Source organism: Falco biarmicus, chromosome 10 (assembly GCF_023638135.1).
Source record: "Falco biarmicus isolate bFalBia1 chromosome 10, bFalBia1.pri, whole genome shotgun sequence".
Taxonomy (NCBI): Eukaryota; Metazoa; Chordata; class Aves; order Falconiformes; family Falconidae; genus Falco; species Falco biarmicus.
In genome coordinates, this window is record NC_079297.1 from 14,440,382 (window position 1) to 14,454,434 (window position 14,053).

The following is a 14,053-nucleotide window of genomic DNA, read 5'->3' on the forward strand; positions in this document are numbered from 1 at the left end:
CAAGCATTGATGTTTTCCTTGAGGCTTTTCTCTTAGGAAGAAAAAGAATAAGTTGTAGCTGCAAAGGAAAGTGTCTCCTGGCAACACCTCCACAATGAACAAAAAGCAGTGAAAAAATGAAGCAAAGAGAGGGGTTTCTTGCCTGGCCTGAAGGTTTTTAATCCGGGAGAGCATGTCCAGGTGGCCGGCTGAATACTGCTCGATGACATCCATCACATCATAGGGCCGAAGGCTCTCCTTAAACTTGCGCTTGGAGACGAGAAACCTCATAATGCTGCAGGAGACGGAGAGGAAAGGCAACATGTAGTCCCTGGACTGCAGCCTGACCTGCTTAGTGGTGGATAAAAAACACCACGGGGAGCTGCTTTGGAAGGAAAATGGAATAAATCCCAGCGCTGTGGGTCTGGGAGAGGATGCGGCACTAGGAGAGGGGAAGGGGCTTATGGGGGCTCAGGGCTGAAGCCCTGTCTGAGATGGGGGGGGTCCTCGGTGCCCCCTGGACTGTCAGCTGTGTGAGTGTCCTCTCTACACCACTTTTATAGATGTCAGCATTAATTCGCAAAGCTGGCGAGAACGATCATTTGGATGCATCCCTGCAGGGATTTTCCTGTTTCTCCACTTATTCCTTCCCTCAGCAAAAATTCTGGCAGAATTTTCTGTAAAGGAGGGCAGGCCACCCAGGGGAAAAACAGCCTGCAGCACAGACATTTCAGCATTTGCCACCTCTGCTTGGACTTTACATTTATTTTTCCCCCCCGTTAGTTATTTTTCTGGCCCGCTTTCCCCCCGTCCCCTCTCTTACCACACTGCCCTGATGCTGACTTTCAATCCTGGCGTCAAATCTTCTGTGACAAACTCGCAGTTGCAGCTTTTGTTCTCATCGGGAATGTCTTCTCCGGGGAGGCTTGCTTCTGAGTTTGGGAGGGGGAGGAATAAAGACGACACGTTACTATTCCCCGTGCTGGTGCCGCACAAGGAAAGACAAGTCAGATTGCAAACAGCAACCCCGGGGGAAACACCAGAGAGAATCTGCTGAGCATCCACATGACAGCATTTCCCAAGACGTGTTAAGGTGACATCCAGCAATGCCAACTGCAGCTCTCATCCATCTCTAGCTGCCTGACTCTTCCTCCTTTCCCCATCCCTATACATATATAAATATATGCATGACCATGACTGTCAGTAGGGGGGTTTCTTATTTCTTACTATACTCCAAGCTAAAGGACTAGAAGGGGAAGGAGACCTATGTACGCACCCCAGCTGGCAGCTATGCCCTTCCTAGGTGGAGAGGGAGAGGATGTGGGGGCCAGCCGAGGATCTGGGGTCCGGCATGGCATCCCAAGCCCTCACCTTCTGAGTTTTGCCGTGATGCCGCTCCCTTGATGCGGAAAGCTTGCCGGGCTCGGCTGCGGTCTCCAAAACTCCAGCTCTTGGGCACTTTGCTCGGGCTGTCCTCGATGCTTTGGTCAGCACTGGGGGACCTCCTGATGCCCTGAGCCTGTGGAGAGCCTTTCCCTTTGGTGCCAGCACCGCGGGGACTGGAGAAGACACGATCTTTCAAACTGACCTTCTGACTGTTCAGAGAAACACGTTGAAACAAAGACAAAAAGGAGACAGCAGGAGGAGTCATTCTGGAAACCACGCAGTCCTTCCCCACCAGCCATTAGAAACCAAGAGCACTTCCAAGCAGCAGTGAGATGTAGTTTTGCTGTTGGCTTTTTTGTTTGTTTGTTTGTTTGTTTGTTTTACTATTTATTAAATTTTTAATTTTATTTTTTTTAAAGAAAGCATTGTAGAAAAGTTTCCGCCATAATGAGTGAAATGGGAATGATTATTAAGAAAGAGAAAATAATGAGGACTTAAACAGAAGCCCCTTGTGGGATGCCAGGGCTGGCGGGACAGAATGACGTTAAACGATGAGGTTATGACTCCTTAAATCACTGATCAGCTCCGACCACAAGCGAGGAAGCTTATCTTTCACAGCTGCCTTCCAAAACCCTACAGCTAGTAAGAAAATACCAGTTTAAAAAAGCGCCTTTATCTTAGATTTTTAACTTTCTTTGAAACACTTCACTTCTGGTGCTCAGACCTGCCCTTTCCCTTTCTTCAGCTCCTGTATTTCCTCCCTCTTCAAACACGATCTGCCCCTTTTATATATTCCAAAGAGTTCCACTTTTTCCTGTCTGATGTTTAAATACTTAAATACGAACACTTCAATGTGCAACTCCTTTGTATCCTATAAAGATTCAACCTAAAAGCCAGCTAACATCTACCTGTAGGTCTGCTACGGGTGTCATAAACATGCAAAGAAAAAATTTACAGCTTCCAAATATGGCATTTTATTGCTCTTTTTCTATTAGAATCCAACTTCTTTAAAACCTTGTAATTATGGTTTGAAAAGAAGATCCCTCCAGAAGCAGAGATCATCTCACTGAGAAATGGTCCGCTGACCACCCAGCTCTAATTATTTTCCAAATTCTGAAATTGGTGATTAAAAACTTTCACCTAAATGAAGATGATGAATTTTCACATGAAAATCGCAAAGCAGAAAGATTTTGTGAATCTTTATGAACAGGCAAACTTCATAGAGACAGCACTGGGGAAATCAAACTGCAAATAGTTTTGGATAATTTGATATTTTCTGAATAGCAGTTGATTATGAAAATACACTAATAGAGGTTAGACAACCAGTGCAAGGCACTTGCACATATAGCCAATATTTTATATGTAGGTAAACCAAAACTGAGTAAAAACACAGATTGAATTCCCAATACTCTGTACCGCTGCAGTAGCCACTTGTCGTTTTGCTGCCAATGCTCTGGCTCAGTTTGCAGGAATTTTGATTTCCACATCAGATTTCCAGGTCACCAACCACAGACCTGGGTTTTGCTGTCTCTCAGCAACGCCACCTTAAAACTCAGAGCCAAACAGTTCTCCTTTGCCTTCAAAACTGGCACGGCGTCCTTCAGTCAGAACTTTGCTGCCAATACGTGAAGCAAAGCAAAATGCAGCTCACTTTTCCCCAGCCATATCAGCTGTGCTGTGCTGATGGGAACAGACATGCGGTTTTGTCAGTAAAGGAAGAAGACGTGACTCAGAAGACACAGAGGAAGCAGATTTGTCGAGTAAGAAGGTGCTATTTTTACAAAGTCACTTTACATTGCAAGACATTGAACATTTACAGGGAGGGAAAGGTGCTTAGGCAGCATTTTCCAAAGTGGCAGGGTGTGATCCCAGGAAGGCACCGCTGCCCTGATGCAGCGCCCAGGGAATGGGGAGAGTAGCTCCTGGGCTGCAGGGCAGAGTTATCTGGCCACTGGCTGGGCCACAGTTTCACATTGAAAGATACATTTGAGGGAGAATAAAATCTGTTCACAACCAAGTTAGAAAATCAGAATTATTTGAATTAATGGTGCATTTTCAATTCAGATAAGTACTGGAGATTTCATCTCCAGAGTGCTGCCTACCTGCAGGGTCTGTCTGCAAGCCATGGCACCAACAGACGTTTGTTCAGCAGAGCTACAAATCCACACAGGAATCTAGAACGAGCATGTGCCTAAATACCTTTCTGGGTGTAAGCCTTAGTCACTAATGCTACCAAAATCATTGTACGTGATGAGCCAAAGGTTTAAAAGAATTTCTCATTCTGTTTCTTGGACTAGAAACCAGATTGGAATTTTATTTGTTATTTGAACCTAAATAGGCCAATTGGAATTTTTTTTTTCTTTATTTTAGTTAATGTTGCAGAAGAATATTCCTGGAATCTACCGCATTTCAGTAGTACTAATACTTTGAACTACCTGCCGTTTTTAAAAACAAGTTTTATAAAAATGAATCAGCAACACACCACCATCCAGAATTCACAGCAATCTCTTTGTGCCTCATCCTCTGCTGACTTGCTCCCATCACCTACCTCAGCATAAAAGCCATTGTCTATCCCTGAGGACCCTTTTCTTTGGGGCCCTTTTCCATTCCCACAATAAATGCCCTGCAAATGCTTGCAAGAATCACAAAAGGCAAAAAAAAGAAAGCGTTAAATTCAGTGAGGAATACAAGCAAAGAGTTTCAAGCCTGATAGCATAAGCTGCAACACCTACACATGAAAAAATCTCATAGAAATTTGATAAACAATTAAGATCTGGGTGGGTTCTGTTCCTGAGTACTCACTACTCAGAAAAAAACCTAACACCTGATGCCGCTTCTTTGTTTTAACATAGACAACATGAGACAACATGAACAATTAATTGAATTTTTCCTTCTGCCATGCAACTCTCTCATTGGAAACAACACCTGGAATCACATGCAAGTACAATCCCTGCAGAGGAGAATGCTGTTGGGGTCTGCAGGAGCTGGTAGGAAAGAGTCCAAAAGAAATACAGACATAGAGAGAGAGATATATGTTGTCAGCTAATCCAAGATCATGTTCTCGTTCAACTAGAACATTGTGCAGAGTGACGCAGTGTCTCGGAGAAGCGGTATTTAGATGTCACTCAAGTAGATGGTACATGAGCCTCGGTTGGGTGAGAAGTGTGAGTGTTGGTGACATGAGCATGAGGGAAGCAGTAACCCAGCCACACACGACAGCATGAACTGAAGCTTGCAGTTGTGACAGCTACGAGCGGCGCGAGCATGGGGCAGGCACCCTGCTCATGCCAGGGGCAAGAGAAGGGAAACCGTGGCTTTGTAACCAGAGACAAAGATTATGGGAGGCTGTAACATTATAGAGTGTGCTTTAGCCCCTAGGTCTTTATAACTGCTTTCAGTTGGCACCTATTAACAACATATTCGATACCAAAAAAATTATGTTCCCAGGCTGACTTTGGGGAAGATTTACAAAACTTTCAGCTTTTGACTTGAATTTTACAAAGGACAGAAACTGGTTTTTTTTTCTCTGCTGCCAGTCAAAAAATGAGAGCCTGGGCTGGATGAGCACGTAAGGACCGATGCGTGGTCCCACAGCTGATAGAAAGATGCTCACTGCTTTAGTGGGCTGTGCATTTAGGTTCATTTAGGCCCAACATGCCAGCACTCAGCAGCAAAATGCTAACCTTCAGATGAGACTTAACCTTCAATTGAGCTGCCATCAGCATTTTTAGAATGCTGGGGGTTTGAGCTCCTGTTTGAAACTCTCTGGTTTGGGGCTCATGCCACTGTCTTCTATAGTATTAAATCAGCACTTTTAAAAATTATGGATTCATTACATTAGCAGTAATTTTGGATCAATAAAAAGTATCACTTGTATTGTCTTGTCATTAATTTTAAACCAGGCTTCAGCAACTGTTTCATTTTCTCCTTTCATTTTGTAGGCAGCAAACATTAGCCAAACTGAGTTGGGCTAGCGTGGACTCAGACCCACCTCTGCACACCAGTTCAACCAGTAACAGTGTCCCATTCTTCTGAGAACCTATGGCCAGGAGACAGAGGTTATCTGCCGTTGGGAAATGAGGCTGTTTTTTAACCCAGAGTTTGTGCTGAGCTCATGGCAGATGAGAACAGCTTGTTAAACCCAGGCAGAAGTGCCAGGAGTGAATGACAGCCTTTGCAACTATTGCTGGGCTCCAGTCTATTTGCAGGTGTGATTAAGAGGCAGAAATCAGTTACTGGAGAGATGAAGGAAAGGAAAATACATCTCTGTGTGGAAAACTTGCCATGACCAGAGCAGAAATCAAGAGAGGACCAGGCTCAAGCCTGGTCTGCCTCCAGTGATTTCAGAAAAGCCATTGTAAGGGTGAATCCAGCCCACAGAATGGAGTTTCTAGAAGTAGAGCAATGCGGGCATAAGGAAAACAAAAGGTCAGCTGATCAATGTCATGGTGAGTAATCCTCCTGCTCTTCCTCATCCACAACCACGGTGTTAGGCTTGGGATGAAGGCAGTCACTGAAATCCTAACGGGAAAGACCAGAGCTGCACCATCCCCACAGCCACCACGTAAACCTGGCTGAGCGTGGGGCCTCGGGTGGCTGAAGGGACACTGGAGCCTGACACACATCTTTAACCTTGGCCTTTGGTATTTTGCAGCATTCTGTTGCAATCGCCCCTCTCCTCCTAGCACACAGATGTTTTTTCCCCAAATTGATGTTGAGCGTTGTCAGACACCACATCAGACATGTCCTGCATCACCCCGCAAGCTTCTGCTCTTTGCCAGCTCAGCTGTTTTGGATTTCAGGACAAAAGGAAAACAGCTAGATTGCATCCTCAAGCTGACTGATTATTCCGAAACTTCAGCAGCACACTACAGCCAGACCCACAGGCCAGGCAAGGGCTCTGCAAACACCTTTCCTTCCCTGCTCTGTGTGCCGTTCCCTCCCACGGCCAGCTCTCTGTGATGCCTTCATCGCTCTGAGTAGACGCCAGGCAAGTCTCTTATAAAGCAGAACATGATACACCTGATAATCTGGCTTGGAATAGTTACATTCCTGTCTAAATATGCATGCATTACTGCATTTACTGACTAGAGAGTATTGGTTTAGTACATTAAGAAACCACGGCTTCTAAGGAGTTTTCTATTAATTTACCTACATTGAGTTTTCCATGATTGCCGCATCATTTAATTTCGTTATATGCATCCTAGATGAAGGCGTTTAGCACTCAGCCTCAGATGCATCAAAGTGCTGGCATCTTCCCCTAGGAGTTCGTACAGTGGGGGATTGTAAGCAGGCAGCCCAAGGTTCCAGGGAAACAAGACATTTGGATTATTTTTATGTCCCTTCATAGTTAACCTATTGTTTTACTAAAGCACAGTATGTATAACGCTACATTGAGGATGGATGCGGGTAACAAAGATGCCCTTGTAGCTGCTCCAAAGTTCAAGACTCCTTTTTGACTAGAAGAACCACAGTCTGTAATCCTTCTTCTCAGGGTTTCCAATGGATTAAGAAGATCTTGAGATAATAATTTGTTTCATCCTCCCTTTCCCTTGCAGAACTCAAGATGGGAAAGATGAAATGCAGAGCACAGTGGGAAGGAATTCAGTAGAAAATAGAAAAATTTATACTGGCTTTACCAATTAAAAATCCATGCCTAGGAAGACATGCAAGGAAGACATTAAGATCAGAGTGGCTGATTTTCCAGAAAACAGAACTGGACATGGACAGGTGAGAGGACAGCGTTACAAACATCACTGCTTGTTTTAATCTCTGCCAAAATCAACCTCAATGTGAAGCAACTGAAAGGAGCCCTCCTCTGGCGAGGAGTCCCTGCTTGTGCTACGCCTCCACCTCCACAGGTAAAACTACTCACCTGGCAAATGGAAACACTAGGGATGTCAACTACTACAGCAGACACACTACAGGATGATTTTTTCAGCTAAGCTATTGACCAAATCTTTGTCATTTGGAAACATACTGCAATGCTGTCTATGCAACTGATCATCAGCCAATATTTAAACAGACCTTTCAAGGATAAACTTCAAGGAAGGCCACAGCACCCTCAAAACATAGCAGGAGGCTAAACTCAAAGATTCAGGCTATTTATCCAGGTACAAGGGAATTTCCTACCGTGGAGAACTGCTTATTACAAAACCTAGATGATGCCCCCTGTCTCTGTGTTACCCATTCAGAGATGGGATTTACCGCACTGCTGCCGAGCTTCTGGTACATGCAAGTCTCAGGCACGAGCCCTAGCCTCTAGACTGACAGGTAATAAAAATAGCCAGCAGGGAAAAAAATAGCAAGAAAAGAAAAGATACAAGTTGGAACAATTAATGGAGAAAATCAGAGATACATATACTTTGAAAACTGTAGTTTTATACTGTTAAAACTGTAGTTTGTTGGCTTTCTGAGGGAGACAGAGACTGGTGATTTTAAGAATTAAAACGGACTCCAAAAAAGAGCATGCAAAAATCCAATTTCACAAACATGCGGCATCACTCAGTGCCCTGCCACTACTGGGCTTTCCGGCTGCCTGGCTGCGGGGGGGTTCACCTGCCAGCATTCACAGCATGCAAACTCCGGGCATTGCTAATTCAAGAAGGTGCATGTTTGCTGCTGAGAAGCAGTGTCTGGGGCAGGGGAAGAGACTCCTCCAGTGCAGGTGCTGGAAGTAGACGTACTTACACATAAGTAAAATAAAACGTATGTATCGGTGTACCTTTATGGCCGTTAGATGGGTGTACTAAGGGATGCTCACTGGGAATTCTCTGAAGCTGCCTAACAACTGTCAACTTGATGAAAAAGAGGAAAACACTGCTCGTACGAAACCCTCAGCTCTAGCTATCTGTTCCCCATGGGATCTAGAAACAGAACCATTCACAATGCCAATGTCAACGCTGAGGGGAACCCGTATCCCCTACGTCTGGTGGGACAGGCTGAGATTAGTCCTTCTCTAGCTGCGTAGTAGAGGTGCTAGATAGGCAAGCCGTGGCTTCCAAAGGCCACAAGACTAGGAAAGGTCAATTTGTAGTGTCCAGAGAGCCAAAGGAACGGTGACTGAACAGAGGCAGGAAGCTGGAATTTCTCATGCTACTAACTTGACAGTGCTGAACAGTGCAACTCAGTTTGTGAGGATTCCCCGGACCCTGAGGAAGGATGGAGCAACAGGCAGGAAGGGGTCATCTTTAACATTTTTTTTTTTAAATTATAATTTACTTATTTTTTCCCCCATCATTTGTTAAACTTCAGTTCCTGCCCTCCTTCCTTGCTGAGCAGACACTGGTTTGCTAGCCCAGACCAAATTCCCCATCCTCGTCTCTTTGATTCACATGTTCTCCATCATTAGCAGACAAGGAAGCCTCTAATTTCTGTGCAGGCAATGGGGAGGCTCTTTCACCTTTTTTCACTCATCTAGTACCTCTATTAAGCAGAGAAGTGATCAGAACGGGTGGTAGCAGGGTAGAGGGAGAATGAGCCGTGCAGCTTTTGATTAGTTTCGTGCGACGCATTTCCCGTGGTACCTAGAGTTTCCTGAGCAGCATCCACATAGTGACTCTCTGCACGGTTTGCTTTTACTGGAAATGAGGGGAGAGTAAAAATTAGACCTGGAAGCAAATGCCAGACAGGAAACTTTTGATTACTGACTCTAGGTTTAAAAGACAGGTGTTTTGAGGGCCGGGTTCATGACAGGATTTTTCTGTTTGAGCGTTAAGTGAAAAAAAAATAAAAAATCAAGAGGGTTTCTGAAATAATCTCACTGTGGTCAATAAATGTCATTATTAGAAATGACACATTCAGCATTGAATTGGTGGCATCAGTTCATCTGCAATTGATTGCAGGAAGATTTTTTTTCATTTGCATTGGAAACAAAAAGTACTCTCTTCTTCCTCTAAACAGATAAAAAAGAAAATTTTTTAAATTGTCTAAGCCATGGAGAGCCAAAACTTTAACTTCTTTTGTCCAACACCATCAAAAGGTTCAAATTTCTTCTTTAAAAAAAACCAAATAACCAAAAACTCACAAAGAGAGCTAGTTTATCTGTGAATTGTTTGCACTTCTCATACAGGAAATATTAAGCCTGGCATTCAAAAAAAATTAAAATAGATAAAACCAGGGTGTGGTGCAGTCCCATATGGGAAGGGATTTGAACATCTGTGTTCACGCATCTGTTTTTCGTAACGCTTTTGAGAAAGGCCCTACTATTTCTGGGGAGTGACTGGCTTCGCTGAGGCACCACCACAGCTCCCATGAGCCCACTCCAAATCGCCGCTCAGGCACTGCCCTGCCAGGAGATCGCCACCACCACCAGGGTCCTCCACGCCATGGAGCAGCCCTCGACCTGGGGAAGGGTAAGGACGTGGCCCCCATCACCCCACCTAGCCACCAGCGGGCACCGCTTGCTGAGTTTATGGCCAGACTGAAAGGGCTGAAGGGCGTAAAATCCCAATCGTGTTTTACACTTGAACTCGGCGACCGGAGGAGCTCGCGGGCACACACAGAAGGAATTTGCAGGAATTCCTTTTGCTTCGTGGCATCCCATGCAAGCTCAGCCGACACCACTCCCTGCAGCTTGGGGACTCCTCAGGTGCCCGCAATAGGACCCCGCATCCCCAGGTAGCCCTGGGGACCGGTGGTGCTAGCGGGGCTGCTCTGGAGCTGGGGTCTGAGCGTCGCGGCGTGGGAGTGCGACATTCAGCATGCAGAGCCTCAGGGAGACACGTGGGTTACTCTCCTCTTAGTCTCCTCTGCAGTCCCTACAGAAAGATGCAGTCCCTTCTGTGCAAATAATCCGCTCCCCTAAAGGCAACTGATTATTTCCAGATTACTGTCAGTCCCAGCATGAGTCTCTGACATCGGTTTAATTGGTTAGAAGGTCAAAGGCCAACCCAGGCTAACATGGCCCATCATGCTCCTGTGATTGACACCAGTTTCCACGGGCAGTAGTGGTTATTGATGCCTCGGACACTCTAGGTTGGATGAGCAGGGGCCCACAGAGTCAACCAAAGGCATCCTCCAGTGCATACAAAAGCCTTAATCACACCCTGAACAGAGATATTAATGTTGTGTGGATCTCAGACAGACATATACATACACTGAGAGATAGATAGATATACGCACAGATATACATACACATTACGAGGTGGCCCAGTCCAGCATTCACTCAATAGAATGGCCAAGGTCTTGCTGAGTTCACTAGGGTCAAGGGCAACCACGGCTGAGGACAACCTTCCAAAGAGGTTCCTCTCATCACCTACAGGACTGAACTCATGCTGGACAAAGTAATCTGAGTTTCAGCTTCCCAGTCCCCTGGAATCCTTCTGTTTCTTTTTCTCTGATCATAATATAGTATTAAAATCATATGGTTCATGAAGTTTTAGCTTTTCACCCAATCATATTTCGGAAAGTACAAGAGGAAGAAATGTGGTCATGGATGCCTTCAGATGTTTATCAAACCATCTGTTAAAGAGCATCTGAAGCGCACATTTCACGTAGGAGCCTCCGTAGCCCTGGCTAACCATATGTTTGTCTTTTTGACATTACAATCAGAAGACAAAATAAACAGAGACGAGGTGCCACAGCGAATTTCCAGCCTGCTTAACATCGGAGTAATCAAACCCCGTTACCACTCTGATCTGCTGGCTTTCTGCAGCAGGGTGAGAAGAGCCCCACCACAGAGCAGCCCTCCTTCCCTGGGGCTACAAGGCAGAGAGGACACGTATTTTATCCCTGCTTGAGGGCAGCGTGGTCTCAGAGGCGTGAAGGGGGCAGCTAGCCTGGGGGAGGGCAGCAGGGACTTCTCCCGGCCGAGGCAGATGGTGGGGTGGACACAGCACCCAAAGCAACAGGCAACAGAAGAGGCTCTGGAAGCAGTTTTTTAAAAAGGGAGGAAAATAAAAAGGGGGAAGAGGAATGTAGCATGTAGAAAAAGGCCAGCGTCTTTTCTGCTCAACACAGCCTGAGCTCCATGTCACGGGGAGGCAAGCTCCTCTCCCCCCGAGCAGGTCAGCACACAGCTTTCCCGGCACTCGGTCATAGGTGGATGCAGACAAGCTCACGGTGGAAAACAAAACAGAAATTGTAAGAGAAAGGATGTAACCTGTCTCTCAGATCGGCTGTCCCACTTTACTCCAAGACCAAATTAAAAGCCACCCAGGTAATTCCAGGTGACCCCAAGCCTCTGCCACACTAACCTGTTGCCTCCCCATGCCCTCCCAGCCCAGGCAGGGGCTCTCCGTGTGCTGCCTGGGCAGAAATCATCACGGCCACAGCAGCACCAGAGTCAGAGGGCAGCATCACTGCTGGTGCACGAGCAAGACCCTGGCAGCTGCCCCATGCACTGGCGAGATGCTTGGGATGCTCCCTGACCTTGCAAGGCAACACATGCCTTGCGCAGCACGCTCCCACGAGCCGTACCAGCATCCTTTCTCTAACTTAAAATATATTAAAAGGCAAAACAGTGACAAAGCTGTTTCTGTTCTGTTTGCTGTAAGGACTTCGTAGTGCATCAGTTATGGAAAGAGGGATATAGGAAATCAGCCACGTCCTGCATGTAACTACACCGGGAGGAAGATCCATCTCTCTCTGGAAGAGAGACTATATGTTTCCTTACATCGATGGAAATGGAATGCGGCAAATCCTTTACCAGCTGAAGCCGCAGAAGTGTGGTGCTGGGTGGGCTATGAGAGACGATTCATCCCAAGGTGTCTCCTAAGCAAGACAGTCGTCAGCAACAGACCACGGCTGGATGATTAACTGTCAGGTGGGCCAGGAAACAGGGTGAGTTTTCTTTTCTGAGAGCAGGATGACACACTGAGCATCACTGGGAGGCTGGTGGAAATTGAAGTGGGTGGGAGATTTGGGATAGGAATGTAAAAGATCCAGAAACTTTTATTTGGGAAAACAGGTGATATAGGGACTACTGTGCAAAATCCCTTCCTGAGGTCTGAGACCTTATCAGACAGAAAAGAGCAGCAGGAGCAAGTAGAACTGATACCGCCCTAACAAAAAACAGAAGGGAAGAGCTTTGGTTCTGCTGTGGCCGCTGAACCGAACAATATGGAAAGAACTGTAATGTCAGATACACGCAGCTGCAGACCCTCAGCTTAAGCACTCCTGGGTTCAGGGATGGCATCTTACAGCAGAGGAGAACAAAACACATCAGTGTCACAAGAGACAGATACACTACAGGAGCAGGAAAGCAGCACTTGGAAATGACCCTGACGAAGGAGCTATATAGAGTAAAAAATACTCTGAAAAAGGACAGTGAAGGTCTGTTTTTACTTCTTTCTGTGACATAAGATCAAGGAAACAATGTAGAAAATGAAAAGGGAAAAACCTGCAACCTCTACAAAGAAGTATTGAATCCAACCTAGTGTTTTAACTGGTGAAAATGAACCCTGTAAGGCAGGACTAAGATTTAAAAATAAGAAATAAGACTAGTGCCTCATCAATAAGACCAGTGCCTGTGATTGCAGGGATGCCAGCTGGTGTGACCCTACAAGGGACTGTTGGTTCTTAGATTTTCTGGAGCTGACCAGGTCGAATAGAGATTTTGTCTCACTGCACAGTTATATGCCTGTGAGAAATGTGGATTTACCCTTCAATGCATCCAAAGTATGTCACTGGCTGAGACAGGGCAGCGGAGCAGCCAGGCCCCTGGGGTGAAAATGCTTACCCTCCTGATGCCACAGGCGGGTGGCCAAGGTCTCAGCCCTGGTGTGCTACCAGAGAGCATCTTCCACGTAACGCTCCCTGCTTTAATAGATCTGGATGGAGGATGCCTTCGCTCTAGCTACACAGGCTGAGACCCAAGGAGGAAAAAAATAAAAAAAATCTGGATAGTTGAAACATGATCTTGGAGATTTGGTTAATTTGACAGGAAAGTGGACGGAATGCTACAGAGGTTCTGCTTGCAAAGCAAAATTTAAATTAAGGACAGAAAAAAGAGGTGGGGGAGGGAAGGAAAGAAGGAAAGAAGGAATGAAGGAAGGAAGGAAGGAGGGAGGGAGGGAGGGAGGGAGGGATGGAGGATGAAATTTTCCTCCCTTTAGTCAGCACCTTTATCTACCCAGACCTCTTTGGTTGGATTTTATGCCAGGGAAAATTTAGTTTCTGGTCTCTTCTAAGCTAAAAGGCACAGCAGAAAGTTAAATCTGCAAAATGTCAGGCTCTAACTATACTTCTGAAAAACGTATTCAGTGTTTACAATATTTAGCCTGTAAGCTGTGTTTTGATATATGAGATGGAATATCTGAAAGCCAAGCAGATGATCTCCACAGATCATCAGTTCCGCGTCTCGCCTCCCAAGGAAAAGAGATTCAGTCCCAGAATTACTCTTGAAAGAACTGGGAAAATACAGGACAAAAAAATCCCAGAATTAAATGCTTCTAAGGGGATGAAAAGTATCTTAAAAGCATCCCAAATACCAGCCCTGTTGCTTTCCCTGGGACATGTAAATAGAGAAAAGCTCTCCCGTAGGTGAGGTTTACAGCTGGCCTTGGAAGGTGCTCGCCACGTCTCAGAGGCGCCCGGCTGAGCACGCTCTGCACGGTGGGCTCGAGGCGTGGAGGGAAGACGGAGCAGGGACTGTGCTTCATCCAGAGGTGGTGAGGCCAAAGGGAATGGGGTGGAGAGAAGGTGTCTCTGCCATGCAACGTCGTGCTGTGTCAGAGAGCCCTCCTGT

General features: G+C 45.9%; 1 protein-coding gene across 3 annotated transcripts in view; it reads right to left on the bottom strand.

The window, feature by feature from the left end:
* Positions 1–14,053, bottom strand: part of KCNQ2 (potassium voltage-gated channel subfamily Q member 2) — a 77,585-nt gene that overhangs the window by 20,339 nt on the left and 43,193 nt on the right. For 2 of the 3 annotated variants that reach the window (XM_056354800.1, XM_056354799.1), the window contains 3 exons: positions 1,351–1,574; positions 803–911; positions 143–274 (listed from right to left, as the gene is read on the bottom strand). In XM_056354800.1, coding sequence (XP_056210775.1) covers positions 143–274; positions 803–911; positions 1,351–1,574 — 465 coding nt within the window. The remainder of the gene's footprint in view (positions 1–142; positions 275–802; positions 912–1,350; positions 1,575–14,053) is intronic. The other variant, XM_056354801.1, reaches the window with a different exon arrangement.